The sequence below is a fragment of the Athene noctua genome, chromosome 27 (genome assembly GCF_965140245.1).
Source record: "Athene noctua chromosome 27, bAthNoc1.hap1.1, whole genome shotgun sequence".
In the NCBI taxonomy this organism is placed as follows: domain Eukaryota; kingdom Metazoa; phylum Chordata; class Aves; order Strigiformes; family Strigidae; genus Athene; species Athene noctua.
Genome location: NC_134063.1, coordinates 6,082,388 through 6,094,985, shown reverse-complemented (window position 1 = coordinate 6,094,985; position 12,598 = coordinate 6,082,388). Strand labels below are relative to the sequence as shown.

Genomic DNA, 12,598 nt, shown 5'->3' with positions numbered 1-12,598 from the left:
GTAACGGAGACAGAGCCCACTGGCATGGCCAGGCTGCTTTTGGGGTTCGCGGGGCCGGGGGTGGCCCCCAGCCCTGTCACCCCACGTGCCCTGCAGAAGCCAGAGCTTTCAGGGTCCCCCCCCCTGGGCATCCCTGGTGGGGGGGACACTCTTTGCAGCCCCCATCTCCATTTCTTCCCCCTGTGCTTCCGCGGAGCTGGTGGCTGCGGTGCCCGGGGAGGGGTTTGGGGGGGTCTTACCTCCAGGGGTGCAGGGTTAGTAAGGGGCTGCAGGGGCTGCAGGGGCTGCAGGGGCTCAGCAGCGTCGGGCTCTGGCTGCTCGGAGACAAACTGCAAGGCAAGAGGTGTCGGTGGGTGCTGGGGGGTCCGATGGGGGGTCCGGGGCCAAGGGCTTGGGGGGGAGCAGGCAGGGAGGGAGGGGAGTGGGGCAGAACTGGGGGGGGAGCAGCGGGGTCTACGGCTGACGGGGGGGGGGGGGAAACACCGGGTGGGCTGGTGCTGCCGGGGAAGGGGCGGGGGGGAGTCGCCGAGGGGGGGTCACCGGGGGTGCGGATGCAGGAGGAAGGGCTGGGACCCGCGGTCCGGGGGTGGGGACACAGCGGGATGGGGATGGAGCGGGGACGGGGATGCTCCGGGACGGGGATGCCCCAGGGCCCCGCCGCCCGCCCGCCCGCCCCCGGGGCCGGTAACCGGCGCGCCCCGCCCCGGTCCCGACTCACTCCAAGGTCAGCGAGGGGATCTTCAGCCGGTCCCGCCGCGACTTCATCCCGCCGCCCGCCGCCGCACCGGCTGCCCCCGCGCTGGGCGGCTCCCGCGGGCGGGCGGCAGCGGCGGCCCCGCCGGGGCTCCCTGCTCGGCCCGCCGGGCCCGGGCCCGCCCCTGCGGCACGGCTGGGCTCGGCTCGGCTGGGCTCGGCTCGGCTGGGCTGGGCTGGGCTGGGCTGGGCTCGGCTCGGCTCGGCTCGGCACAGAGCCCCCGGCGCACCGGACTCAGCCCGGCCCGGTCCAGCGGCAGCCCCGACCCGTGCCGTTCCCCGGATGTTAAGACACCCAGCACAGCCCCAGTACAGCCCCAGTACAGCCCCAGCGCATCCCAAACACAGCCCCAGTACCCCCCCAGTGCATCTCTCACAGCTCCAGCACGGCCCCAGCATCCCTCCGGTGGTCCCCCAGTACAGCCCCGTGACCCCCCGACAGCCCCAGCCCAGCGCCGAGACCCCCCGTGTCATCACCTCTGCGACACCCCAACACGCCCCAGAACAGCCCCAGTACACCCCAACACACCCCAGAACACAGATCCAGTGCAGCTTCGCAACAGCCTCCTACCACATCCCAGCACACCCCAGTACTGCTTAGAACACCCCAACACACCCCAATATACTCGCAGCAGAGCACAGTGTACCCCAGCACATCCCAGTACACCCCAATAGTGCTTAGAACACCCCAACACACCACAGCACACCTGCAGCAGGACACAGTGCCTCCCAGTACATCCCAATACCACTTACAACACCCCAGCATGCCCCAGTACACCTGCAGAAGGACACAGCACACCCCAGTACATCCTAGCACACCCCGGTACTGCTTAGAACACCCCAACACACCCCAGTACATCTGCAGCAGGATGCAGCACACCCCAGTACATCCCAGCACTCCTCAGTACTGCTTAGAATATCCCAACACACCACAGCACACCTGCAGCAGGACACAGTGCCCCCCAGTACATCCCAGTACACTCCAATACCACTTACAACACCCCAGCACACCCCAGTACACCTGCAGAAGGACACAGCACACCCCAGTACATCCCAGCACACCCCAATACTGCTTAGAACACCCCAACGCATCCCAACACACCCAAATACACCTGCAGCAAGACACAGTGCACCCCAGTATATCCCAGTACACCCCAACACACAGTCAGGTCCCTCCAGTATCGGAGAACACGGCGATGTCACCCCAGATTTGGGCCCGACGAGCCCGGGTGCCATCCCACACCCATCCCTGCTGCCCCCCATGGTGCCAGCACCCACGTCCCCCCGCTTGTCCCTCCCGGTGACACCCCGTCCCGCGCTCTGGGGTGGCCCAGCTCGGGGACTTACGCTCTCCCTCGGCGCGGCAGGCTCAGCTCCTTCTGCAACGAGAAAAGCGAGAAGCAGGGTCAGAGCCTTGTGGGGTGCTCGGGGAATTGTGGGGTGTCTGCCCGCTGGCCCCCCACCTCCTGCCAGCCACGGCCACGTGCCCAGCAGCATGCCCACAGCTGGCCCCCAGTACCAGCGCTGCCACCGCAGGATTGGGCCCCGCTCACCATGCCCAGGGTGCTTTGGCTCTGCCACGCCGGGTGAAGGTGCCAAATCCCCCGCCCAGGGGCAGCGCGAGGGGACATCCCCTCCCAAAGTCCCCAGGGCTGGTGGCCCCGTGGCCAGGCCCTGGGAGCGAGGCCACGAGGGTGGTGGAGCGGGAGCAGCACCCAGACACCTGGCCGGAGCGTGACCTCGGGGTGGTGGCTGCGCCCCGTCCCCCACCCCGTCCCCCCGACCCCGCATGTGGGCAGCAGCTGGCAGCCCCCGCAGTGTTTATTTTTCCAGCCGCTGGGAATATTTCTTGCAAGAGCTGTTTGCTCGCAGGTGGTGCAACGGGGCAAAGGGCAACCGTGCAGGCAGGAGCGCTGGCCCACGCCATCCTCCCGCTGCAGCAGGCATCGGGCTGGCTCCAGCACGGACCCAGTGTCACCGGGCACGCCACGGGGGGTGACACAGGTCCTGGTGGCACTCTGCGAGGGGCACGGTGTGACCGGGCCAGTGCGTGCCCTGGCACGCTGCGGGATGCTTGGCTACCATGTGCCCACCGCTTGTGCCCACTGGCCCAGTACCCTTAAGCAGCTTAACCACAATCCTGACACGGGCAGGGAGCTCCCCATGGGTGGGGGCTGCTGCCACCCCTGCGGGGACAGACGGCAGCACCCATGGCACCCCACACCCCCCCCCCGGGGTGCCCACGGCCCGTCGCGCTGCCCACGCCACGCAGCCCCTGCGGAAATCCCCGAGTTTGGGGCACGCTGCAACGCAGTGATGCAGCAGCATCGCCATGGCAACGGGTGACATCATGCCTGGGCGCACAGGGACTCGGCAGCCCCGGGGCCCACGGGTGTGTGTCTGCCCCCAGGGTGGCGTGGGTGCTGGGGGGGGGCGGGTGTGGGTGCAGGAGGTGGGTGCCCGGCGTGGGGGTGGGTGTCCCAGCGCCCCCAGCAGCACTGGGTGACCCCAGGCCTGGGCTGGGGAAGGGGGTGCAGGGGCCCTGCGTGGAGCGGGAGCCCCCCAGCACCCTCACCCAGCTCTGCCATCACCCAGCCCGGGGCCGTGCTGCCGGCCACCAGCCCTGAGCAGGTGACGAGAGAAGGGTCACACTGAGGGTTTTAGGGCTCAGCCAAGTGACAGTAGGACAGAGGACAGACACCCTTGTCCCCCACGCTCACCCCCACCCCACGGCACAGCCTCCCCATCCACCTATGGGTGCAGGGGCGCAGAGTGGTCCTGTGGCACCCAACACCCCTCATTGCTGGGGGCTCTCTGGCCACGCTGCATCCCCAGGGACAGCCAGAGCATCCCCGGGGACAGCCAGAGCATCCCCGGGGACAGCCAGAGCATCCCCGGGGACAGTCAGAGCATCCTTGGGGACAGCCAGAGCATCCCCGGGGACAGCCAGAGCATCCTTGGGGACAGCCAGAGCATCCCCGGGGACAGCCAGAGCACCCCAGGGACAGTCAGAGCATCCTTGGGGACAGCCAGAGCACCTCGGGGACAGTCAGACCATCCTTGGGGACAGCCAGAGCACCGCAGGGACAGTCAGAGCATCCTTGGGGACAGTCAGAGCATCCCTGGGGATAACCAGAGCACCCCCAGGACATCCAGAACACCCCTGGGGACAACCAGAGCACCCCCCAAGGGCCCTGGGGACCCGTGGGGGGCAACTCCACAGGGCCAGCACCCACTGGGTGCCCGATGTGCCCATCCAGCACAGTGAGTCTCCCATCAGCAGGTGCTGGTGGGAGTCAGGATTAACCGTCAGCTGATCCCTGCGGGGACGGCGTCGGGGACGACATCGGGGATGTCATCGCCACTCAGCGCTTTGGGATCGGCTCCGTGGCGGGAGCCCCCTCCCACCCCTCCTGCCGCGGGGATGTGGACACGCAGCCGCGGCCCCGGGGCTCTGCTCTCCCCAGGGATGGCCGGGAATGGCACCCACGGCCACCAGCCCGAAGCCCACGGTTGTGGCTCCGTCCGCCCGCATCCATGGGGAGGCAGCACCCACGCAGGGCTCCTTCCCGGGTGGGGGTGCTGGGCCCCGCGGAGCTGCCAGCTCGGATGAAGGCAGCACCGTGCCACCCTCCACCCGCCCAACAGCTCCGGGCCCCCGGTTACTGCGGCTCTGTTCTGCGGGCGGGGATGGAGGCGTGAAGTCACCCGGAAAATGGGGTTCAGCGCCCCGGGGGCTGTGCTCAGCGCCCCTCCAAGCACAGCAGTGGGTGCTGGGGGTCCTGCGGGGAGGATGGGTGCCCCTCGGCCTGGTGGGAGCAGGAACACGGGGTGATGGAGGGGGTGGCTGCTCGGGGGGGGGTGGAAATTGGTGCTGGCACAGTGGTTCGGCATAGAGCTGGGCTGGGGGGGAGCACGGTGCTCCCATGGGAGCCCCAAGGCCCCGCAGCACCCCACGGCGTAGCTGGGGTTCATACCCTGCCCTGCTCCGGGCACTGGGTGCTCAGGTCCTGTCCCCCCCCCATCACACGCTGCTCACACGCAGCACCCACCTCTCACACACGGCACCGACCTCCCATGCACACACGCCCGGAGCACCCACCTCAGATGCAGCACCCACTTCTTGCACACACACACACACGCACGCAGAGCGCCCACCTCTCACCTGCAGCACCCACTTCTTGCACACGCAGCACCCACCTCTCGCCCAGAGCACCCACCCTGAGCACCCACCTCTTGCCCACACCCACCCAGAGCACCCAGCTCCTACACGCAGCACCCACTTCTCGCACACGCACGCGGAGCACCCACTTCTCACCCTCAGCACCCACCTCTTGCACACGCAGCACCCAGCTCACACGCACCCGCAGCACCCACCTCTCACTCCCAGCACCCCCCCCGCCCCCCCACCTCCGCAGCACCCACCTCACCCCCGGTTCACCGGGGCTGGGTTCCCCCACCGGCTCCCTCCCGCCGCCGCCCCGGTGCCCGGTGCTCACCTGGAGGCCCCGGCGCCGCAGGATGCTGGGCTCGTCCATCCCGCCGCGCCCGCCGCCGCCTCCCGCTGCGCCCGCTCCGCCCGGTGCGCCCGGTCCGCCCCGCCGCCGCCGCCCGGTGCGCCCGGTGCGCCGCCCAGCGGCCCCGCCGCGTCACCGGACGCGCATCAGCACTGAGCCCGGGGCTGGCACGGCACGGCACGGGGCTGGCACAGCACGGCATGGCACGGCACGGGGCGGGCACAGGCTCTGCCTGGCTTGGGACAGCCGAGCATGGCAGGGGCTGGCACAGCATGGCATGGCATGGCACGGGGCGGGCACAGGCTCTGCCTGGCTTGGGACAGCCCAGCGTGGCATGGGGCTGGCACAGCATGGCATGGCACGGCACGGCATGGCATGGCATGGGGCTGGCACAGTCTTCCTAGCTCGAAATAGCCCTGCGTGGCAGGGGCTGGCACGGCATGGGGCTGGCACGACACAGCATGTCATGGTGATGGCACGATCTGCCCATCTTGGAACAGCCCAGCATGGCAGGGGCTGGCACAGCATGGCATGGCACGGCATGGCATGGCACGGGGCTGGCACGGCATGGCACGGCATGGCATGGCACGGCATGGCATGGGGCTGGCACAATCTTCCTAGCTCACAATAGCCCTGCGTGGCAGGGGCTGGCACGACACAGCATGTCACGGTGATGGCACGATCTGCCCGTCTTGGAACAGCCCAGCATGGCAGGGGCTGTCACGGCATGGCACAGCATGGGGCTGGTACGGCACGGCACGGCATGGCATGGCATGGGGTTGGCACAATCTGCCTGGCTCGAAATAGCCCTGCGTGGCAGGGTCTGGCATAGTACGGCACAGCGTGGCGTGGCACAAGCACAGGACGGCACGACATGGGGCTGGCACAGCACAGAACAGGACAGCCCAGGAGAGCCACAGCCTGCCTGGCTCGGCACAGCCCAGCATGGCACGGCCTGGGACTGGCACAGCAGGACACAAGTGGGAGCAGCCCCCCCAGTTCACTGTGATCCAGCCAGGTCTGTCCCACAGCTGGCACGGCACAGCCTGGCACAGCCCAGCATGGCCTGTCCTGGTTTAGCACGGCATGGCACAGCCCAGTCCAGCCCAGTTCCTCTGTGGGAGCCTGGCATGACCATTTTGGCCCATCCCAGCACAGCTTGGCGTGTACCCCGACCCGGGCGGGCAGGAGGGGGCACACAGGGAGGCAGGAGGTGCCAGGGGACCCTCAGTGCCCCGACCCCGGCCATGCCCACGGCAGCGGGACAGAGGGGACCCGGCAGCACCGTCCTGCCGCAGGGACGCTGCCGCCACCGCCGCCCTCCTGCCCCGAGGAAAAGCCACACAAGGGGACACTTTCTGCGGGAACAAGGGGACTCTGTGCAGGGCCCTGGGTGCCACCCGGCTCCGCCATCCCGGGGTCACCCCCCCACCACATCACGCGGCTGCCGGCGTGTCCCGGTGCCACCGCGCTCTCCCGCCTCACTGAGGCTTTGTTTGCCACTGTGGGGGGGACAAGACGTGCCGGGGGTGGGCACAAGGAGCCTGGTTTTGGGGACAGCCACACTCACACGCGTGTGCGCGCGCACACACACACACACACACACACCCTCCCCTCAAACCTTGGAGCAGCCGCTTGAGATTCACCCAGCTACGAGCTCAAAAACACGCCGTGAAGTTTGAAAAAAAAAAAAACAAACCCCAAACCCCAAAAACCCCAAGATATCGCTTTTGCTTACCTTGCGCTTCTCGCCGGGCCGGAGCACGCGGCGCAGCCAGGGCAGAGTTTGGCTGAGTCCCGCCAGACACCCCAGCACAAAAAGGGGGATATTTTTGTTGCTTTCTCTTTTGTTTTTACCAAAAGTGAGGCATGCGATCGCACCTCGCGCTCTGCCCTGCCTCGGACCGGCCGCCCTTCGGCAAATTTTTAGCAGAAGAGGAAACCCCGGGTGCGAGGAGCTGCGCCGAGGGCTGCCGCAGAGCTGGGGAGGGGGGGCACCCACTGGGTGCTGGGGGATTCGGCAGCCAGGAAGGGCAACGGAGTCACAGATCCGGCATGGGACATCCCGAGTGGCGGATGGTGGTGGGGTGGCTGCTGGCGGCGCTGGCGGCGCTGGCGCGGGGCGGTAAGTGCTCCTGCGGCGCCGGGAGATGAGCGATAACTTCAGAAAACTTTCAATGAGCGATTTGGGGGCGATAAGGTCCGGGGAGCTGTCGCTGAGATGGAGACGCTCGCTCAAAACCACAGGGACAGAGAAAAATTGGGTGAATCCCCACCGGTGAGCGGCATCTAGGCAGGGAGGGGGGAAATGGTGTTTTTTGGGTGAGAATCACGGGCGCAGCTGCTCCGATCCCCCGGCTGAGCAACGTGGTGACTCCAGCTCCGCTGCTGCTCTGCCACGTGCCGGACTCGCCCCACCCGAGGGGGTTTGGGGTGCGGGAACCCCCCAGCCGCTGCCCTCCCCCTCAGGCACCACCACAGCCGCCGGCCTCTCGTGCTGGAAACACTGCGGGTCCCGCTGGTTCCTCTGCTCCTGGCCACCCCACGGCCCCCCCGGCAACACCTCCTACCTCCTGACGCTCTGGTGAGTCTGGACACGTGGGGACACACGGGGACACGTGGGCGCACAGGGGGACGTGTGCCCGCTCCCTCCCAAACCCACCCAGAGGGCAAGCGCTGCCCCGTCCAGACCCGACCTCGCGCCCGCTCCCCCCGCAGCTACACGACGCCCCGGCTGTGCCGGCGGTTCGAGGCGGGCGCCAGGACCACGTACACCCTGAAGCATCACCACGTCTACGTCCTCACCAACACCACGGCCTGGGTGGAGGCACGATGGGGGCACCACATCCACAGGACCCCCAACCTCACGCTCTACCTCAATGAGGCCGGTAAGCACCGGTGGGGCTGGGCTGGGCACCAGCATCGGTGCCGGTAACCCCGAGACCGCCCCGTCTTTACAGTCAAGCCGGATCCGCCCCCCCCCGGGATGCCCTTCACCAAGAGCAGTGGCCAGCTGCAGCTGCAGGTGCCGTGGCTACCGTGCCGCCGCGGGAGCCAGCCACCGCAGCGGGAGGCTCGCTTTCGGAGGATGGGCAACGACAGCTGGATGCAGGTAAAAATGCCATTTTTTGGGGCTGGCGGTGACCGATGGGACGGTCAGTAGCGTCGTGGCAGCCCAGGCAGCCTGGGGAGCGCGGGGGCTCGGCGGTGCCACCGTCCCCCCAACACATCCATGTCCCATCTGGTTGGTGGCGTTATCGGCTCTGCCCCGTCCTCCCGGCCACGGGATCCCGCTGCTGCCCGTAACAGGATCAGGCCGTGATTCGCAGGGATTACACAGGCAAAACCCCGGATTATACTAATGACGATGACGGGTGAAATCCGGATGCTTGTTCCCAGCGAAACCCCCGCAGCCAGGGACGCCCCACCCCTCTCGATTGCTGCTGGGGGGTCCCAGGGCAGAGGGGACCCCCCTGGCTGCCACTTCCCCTGCCCCCCTTTTGGTTGTCCCAGCCCCTGGGCTGTTCAGGGGACACAGGGCAGCATTTTCTTTCATGTCCCAGTAACATACTGGTTTTACTGGGTGGGTGCCTCTGTCCCTGGTTGTCTCTGCAGGTGATGTGCGAGACAGTGACGGATGAGGATGACTCAGGTCGGTTTAGCCTTTGGGGACGCGGGGGACAAGCATCTCCCAGGGGTGCCCCCAGCTCCCTGCAGGGAGATTCTGCCCTGTGCTCCCCCCTGGCCCCCTGCGATGGCCAAAAAGCTGGAGGAGAAGGGGGGGTCACCCCCCACCTGACCCTGCCACCCTCCTCTAGTGACCTGTGCCCTGGAGGGGGACGGCGCCTTCGAGGTCCAACTCCGGCACAAGCCCCCCCACTGGAGCAGCTACTGGAGCGACTGGAGCAGCTCCATCTTCGTTCCTGAGGGTGAGGAAGAGGAGAGGAGGCAGGTGGGATCCCAGTGGCTCCCCAAAACACTGACAGCCCAGCCGGGCTCGTTCCTCTTGCAGAAATCCTGGTGAGCCCGGCGCTGAGCTACCAGCTGGGAAAACTGGGGCGAGATGGGCAGCGGGTGCTGAGGCTGGGCTGGCAGGTACGGCGGCGTCCCCAGAACCCCCCTGCGTGTGCGTGTGTGTGTCGTCCCCCCCCATTTCACCCCCCTCTCCCTCCCGCAGCGAGCCCCTGAGGAGCAAGGGGACGTCACCTACACGCTGCGCGCCCACATGCCGGCGTGTCACTGTGCCGAGCCGGCCGAGGAGGACACGGTGGTGCTGGGGAGGGAGGTGACAGGGCACAACTTCACCCTTTCCGGGGCTGAGTACGAAATCCTGCTGACGGCGGCCAACGCCGCCGGGACGGGGCCGGCACAGCAGCTCCGTGTGCCGGCAGAGCAGCACGCAGGTACCTGCCCTGTGGAAGGCCCGAGCTCCCCGGGAGTTATTTTCTCAGCCATCCCTCACACCCCCTGTTTCATCCCAGAGTTTGGCTTCAAAGATGTCAGCGTGGCCAGTGGCACCGTGACGGCGTGGTGGGAGGCACCGAGCCCTGGTTTCATTTACTGCTTCGAGCAGCAGCTGCTGCCCGGACCCCCGAAACGGGGCACTTGCATCCGACGGGATTTCCCTGCCAAGAGCATCCATGTGGAGAGAGGCAAGGGAGCACCCCGAGCCCCCCGCCTGTCCCCAGCTCCTGGCAGGGCTTTAACCAGCACCCCCGGTTCCTGTTCCAGGAGCCCTGGAAGCGCCGGCGTGTTACCGCCTGGCCGTGCACGGCTGGGCCCCGGCGCGGGGCTGGGCCACCTTCGCCCTGCGGCACCACTACACCAGCAACGGTATGTGTGGAAACACGCAGCATCCGTGCCTGTTTTATCCGCAAAAAGAGGGGGGCTCCTGAAACGCCCCCCCTGGTTTTTTTTTTGCACCCCACCACCATCACACGCAGCCTCGCTGGCCGTGCCCATCAACATCAACGACAGCGCCGGGGATGCTGCCGTGGTCCTCTGGTGGAGCCCGTCCCCCCGCGCCGCCTGTCCCGGGGTGCTGGGCAAGTACCTCGTCTGCCACGTGGCCGAGGGGGACAATGTGACTTGTGAGTGGGTCCCCCCCATCCCCATGGGGCAGGAGGAGGGCAACTGCTGGGCTACTGACTGCTTGTTATCGTTTGCCCAGATGCTGAAGTGAATGCCACGGCAACGCGCTACACCCTCCAGAACCTGCGGCCCGGCACAGCCTACAGGGTGGGCGTTTGGGAGGTGACAGCAGAGAGAGAGGGGACCTGTGGCGCTCGGTGGCATTTCCAGACCAAGGCGCTGGGTAATGGCTGGAGACTGTCCCCTCCCCAGTCCCTGTGGGGTGCTCACCCTCCCCCTGAAACGGCCCCCGTGTCCCACATGGGCCACTGGGGGCAGAAATGCCACCACCCAGCTGTGCCTGTCCCCAGGTCCCCAGGGAGCAGTGTGGAAATCCAACCTGAAGTACTTGGGCATCGCGTTCAGTCTCCCCGCCCTGGCCGCCATCTACCAGATGGGCAAAAAGAGGTGACAATGGCACCTTCCCCCTCACCTCCCCTTCATTACCCACCCCCTCACCGGTCACCCCCTTCCCCAGGGCTCGCCGCCTCCTCTTCCCACCCCTGCCCAAGCCCGTGGGCAGCAAAGCCATCCAGTTCTCCACCAGTGAAACGACCCAGGTGAGATGCAAAGCCCAAGGAGGGGCCGGATCCTGCACCCCGGCAGGGTCCCGCGCACGGGATGCTCCCACCCCAAACACATCTGACCCTCAGGGCCAGCCCCGGCCGGGATTCCTGGAGCCCTCGGAGAGGTTCAGCCCGGCCGAGCTGCTGCTGCTGGAGCTGGATCCCGGCAAGGAGGTGACCGAGGCCGGCACACGGCCCGGCACGCCACAGCCCGGCCCCGTGGCCAAAGAACCGGCGGTGACGTGCCCGCCGGGCTGCGAGAAGGAGCTGCCGTTCGCCTACCGCAGGCAGGAGGTGCTGAGCCCGGTGGGATTTCCACTGCCTGGCGAGGAGGAGGAGGAGGAGGAGGAAGAGGAAGACAAAGAGGGGGGACGGCAGGGCCTGCGCCAGCCGCTGGTCCCCATTGCCCTGCTCATCTCTGACAAACCCATCATCATCAGGGATGAGGAAGGATGGGACCCATCGCCGGAGAAGTCGGTGCTGTAGCCATCACCAGGCTGGGGCAGTGGGGACGGACAAGGTGGGGGGGTCCCATGGGATGCTGAGCACCCACCCGGGATGCTGAGCACCCACCCATGGGTCCATGGCCACAGAGGCACTTTCAGGGGGTTTTCTGGTTTCCAGGAGACAGAAGGAGATGCCTCCAGATGCAGCGTTGCACGGGGCCAGAATCGGACCACGCACTTCCCAGCCTCAACTTTTCGTGGGTGATAAATAACAAGGGAAGGTGGTGGCAGAGCCCGGCTGGGGCTGAGGGTGGACTGGGGGGGAGAGGCAGTGCTTCACCCCGGCCAGCTGCCTCCTGCCCTCCTGCCAGCATCGCCCTGGCGGGATGGGGGCACAAACAGCCCCAGCTTCAAACACCGGCTACTCGCAACAAATAAAAAAAATATGAAAAAATTTTAAAAAGCGCCAAAATTTAAAAAAATTTTTAAAAAGTGCAAAAATAAAGAAATGTAAAAATTAAAAAAAAAATAAATAAATGCACAAAGCAGCAGGGCTGAGGTGACTTCCCCTGCTTGATGTGGGCAGACAACAGCAAGGATTTAGAGCCGAGGGCAATCCCTGGTGCTGTGGAGGACGCAGCCAGGCAGCGGGGCCGGGACTGGGGGTGACCCAGGGCAGGCAGGGTCCCTCCCCCAGCACCCTCACATGGGGCCGTGCCGCCGCCTCGGGCCTTATCTGGGGCAGAACTGGAGATGCTGCTGAAGATGAAGAGCGGTTTGTGGTTTCGTCTGCCCTGCGCGCAGGAGCCAGAGGAGTCAGCGTTTACTTGCTGAGAGTGCGAAAAATAAAAAGGAAAAAGAAAAATTAAAAAAAAATAAAAAATGGGGTTAGTAGCACGGGGAAGTCCAGGGAAAGGCAGCGCCAGCACAGCCGCGGTGCCTCTGCTGCAGCTGCCGGCGTACGGCTCGGCCTCCTCGCTGCTGCTTTGAGCCCTGGTTGTGTTTTGCAAGGGATTTCACCAAAAATACGCTCGCAGCATCGGCACGCGCGGGCGGAAACCGCGCGGATGCCGACCGGAGATAACGCCCCGGGGAGCACGTGGCTGAGTTTCGGCCCGTGTGTCCCCCTCCCTGTCCTCGGTGCGACCTCCGCCAGCCGCGGGTGGGTCGGGGTTTATGGCTCTTC

General features: G+C 66.6%; 2 protein-coding genes across 3 annotated transcripts in view; one reads left to right on the top strand and one right to left on the bottom strand.

The window, feature by feature from the left end:
- The window catches only part of MAST3 (microtubule associated serine/threonine kinase 3), a 28,487-nt gene extending 23,169 nt beyond the window's left edge, over positions 1 to 5,318 (bottom strand). The window contains exons 1-3 of one of the 2 annotated variants that reach the window (XM_074928222.1): positions 5,253 to 5,318; positions 2,101 to 2,132; positions 240 to 329 (exon numbers count right to left, since the gene is read on the bottom strand). In XM_074928222.1, the coding sequence (XP_074784323.1) occupies positions 240 to 329; positions 2,101 to 2,132; positions 5,253 to 5,291 (161 nt within the window). In that variant the 5' untranslated portion in view covers positions 5,292 to 5,318. The remainder of the gene's footprint in view (positions 1 to 239; positions 330 to 2,100; positions 2,133 to 5,252) is intronic. The other variant, XM_074928220.1, reaches the window with a different exon arrangement.
- Positions 5,319 to 7,139: 1,821 nt separating this feature from the next.
- Positions 7,140 to 12,153, top strand: IL12RB1 (interleukin 12 receptor subunit beta 1). The gene is made up of 14 exons (XM_074928223.1): positions 7,140 to 7,387; positions 7,699 to 7,854; positions 7,989 to 8,158; positions 8,231 to 8,382; positions 8,886 to 8,922; positions 9,089 to 9,199; positions 9,283 to 9,365; positions 9,448 to 9,922; positions 10,002 to 10,103; positions 10,214 to 10,360; positions 10,441 to 10,590; positions 10,712 to 10,808; positions 10,879 to 10,972; positions 11,060 to 12,153. The coding sequence occupies exons 1-14, from the start codon at positions 7,140 to 7,142 to the stop codon at positions 11,450 to 11,452; spliced, it is 2,415 nt and encodes an 804-aa protein (XP_074784324.1). The 3' UTR covers positions 11,453 to 12,153.
- The last annotated feature ends 445 nt before the right edge of the window (positions 12,154 to 12,598 follow it).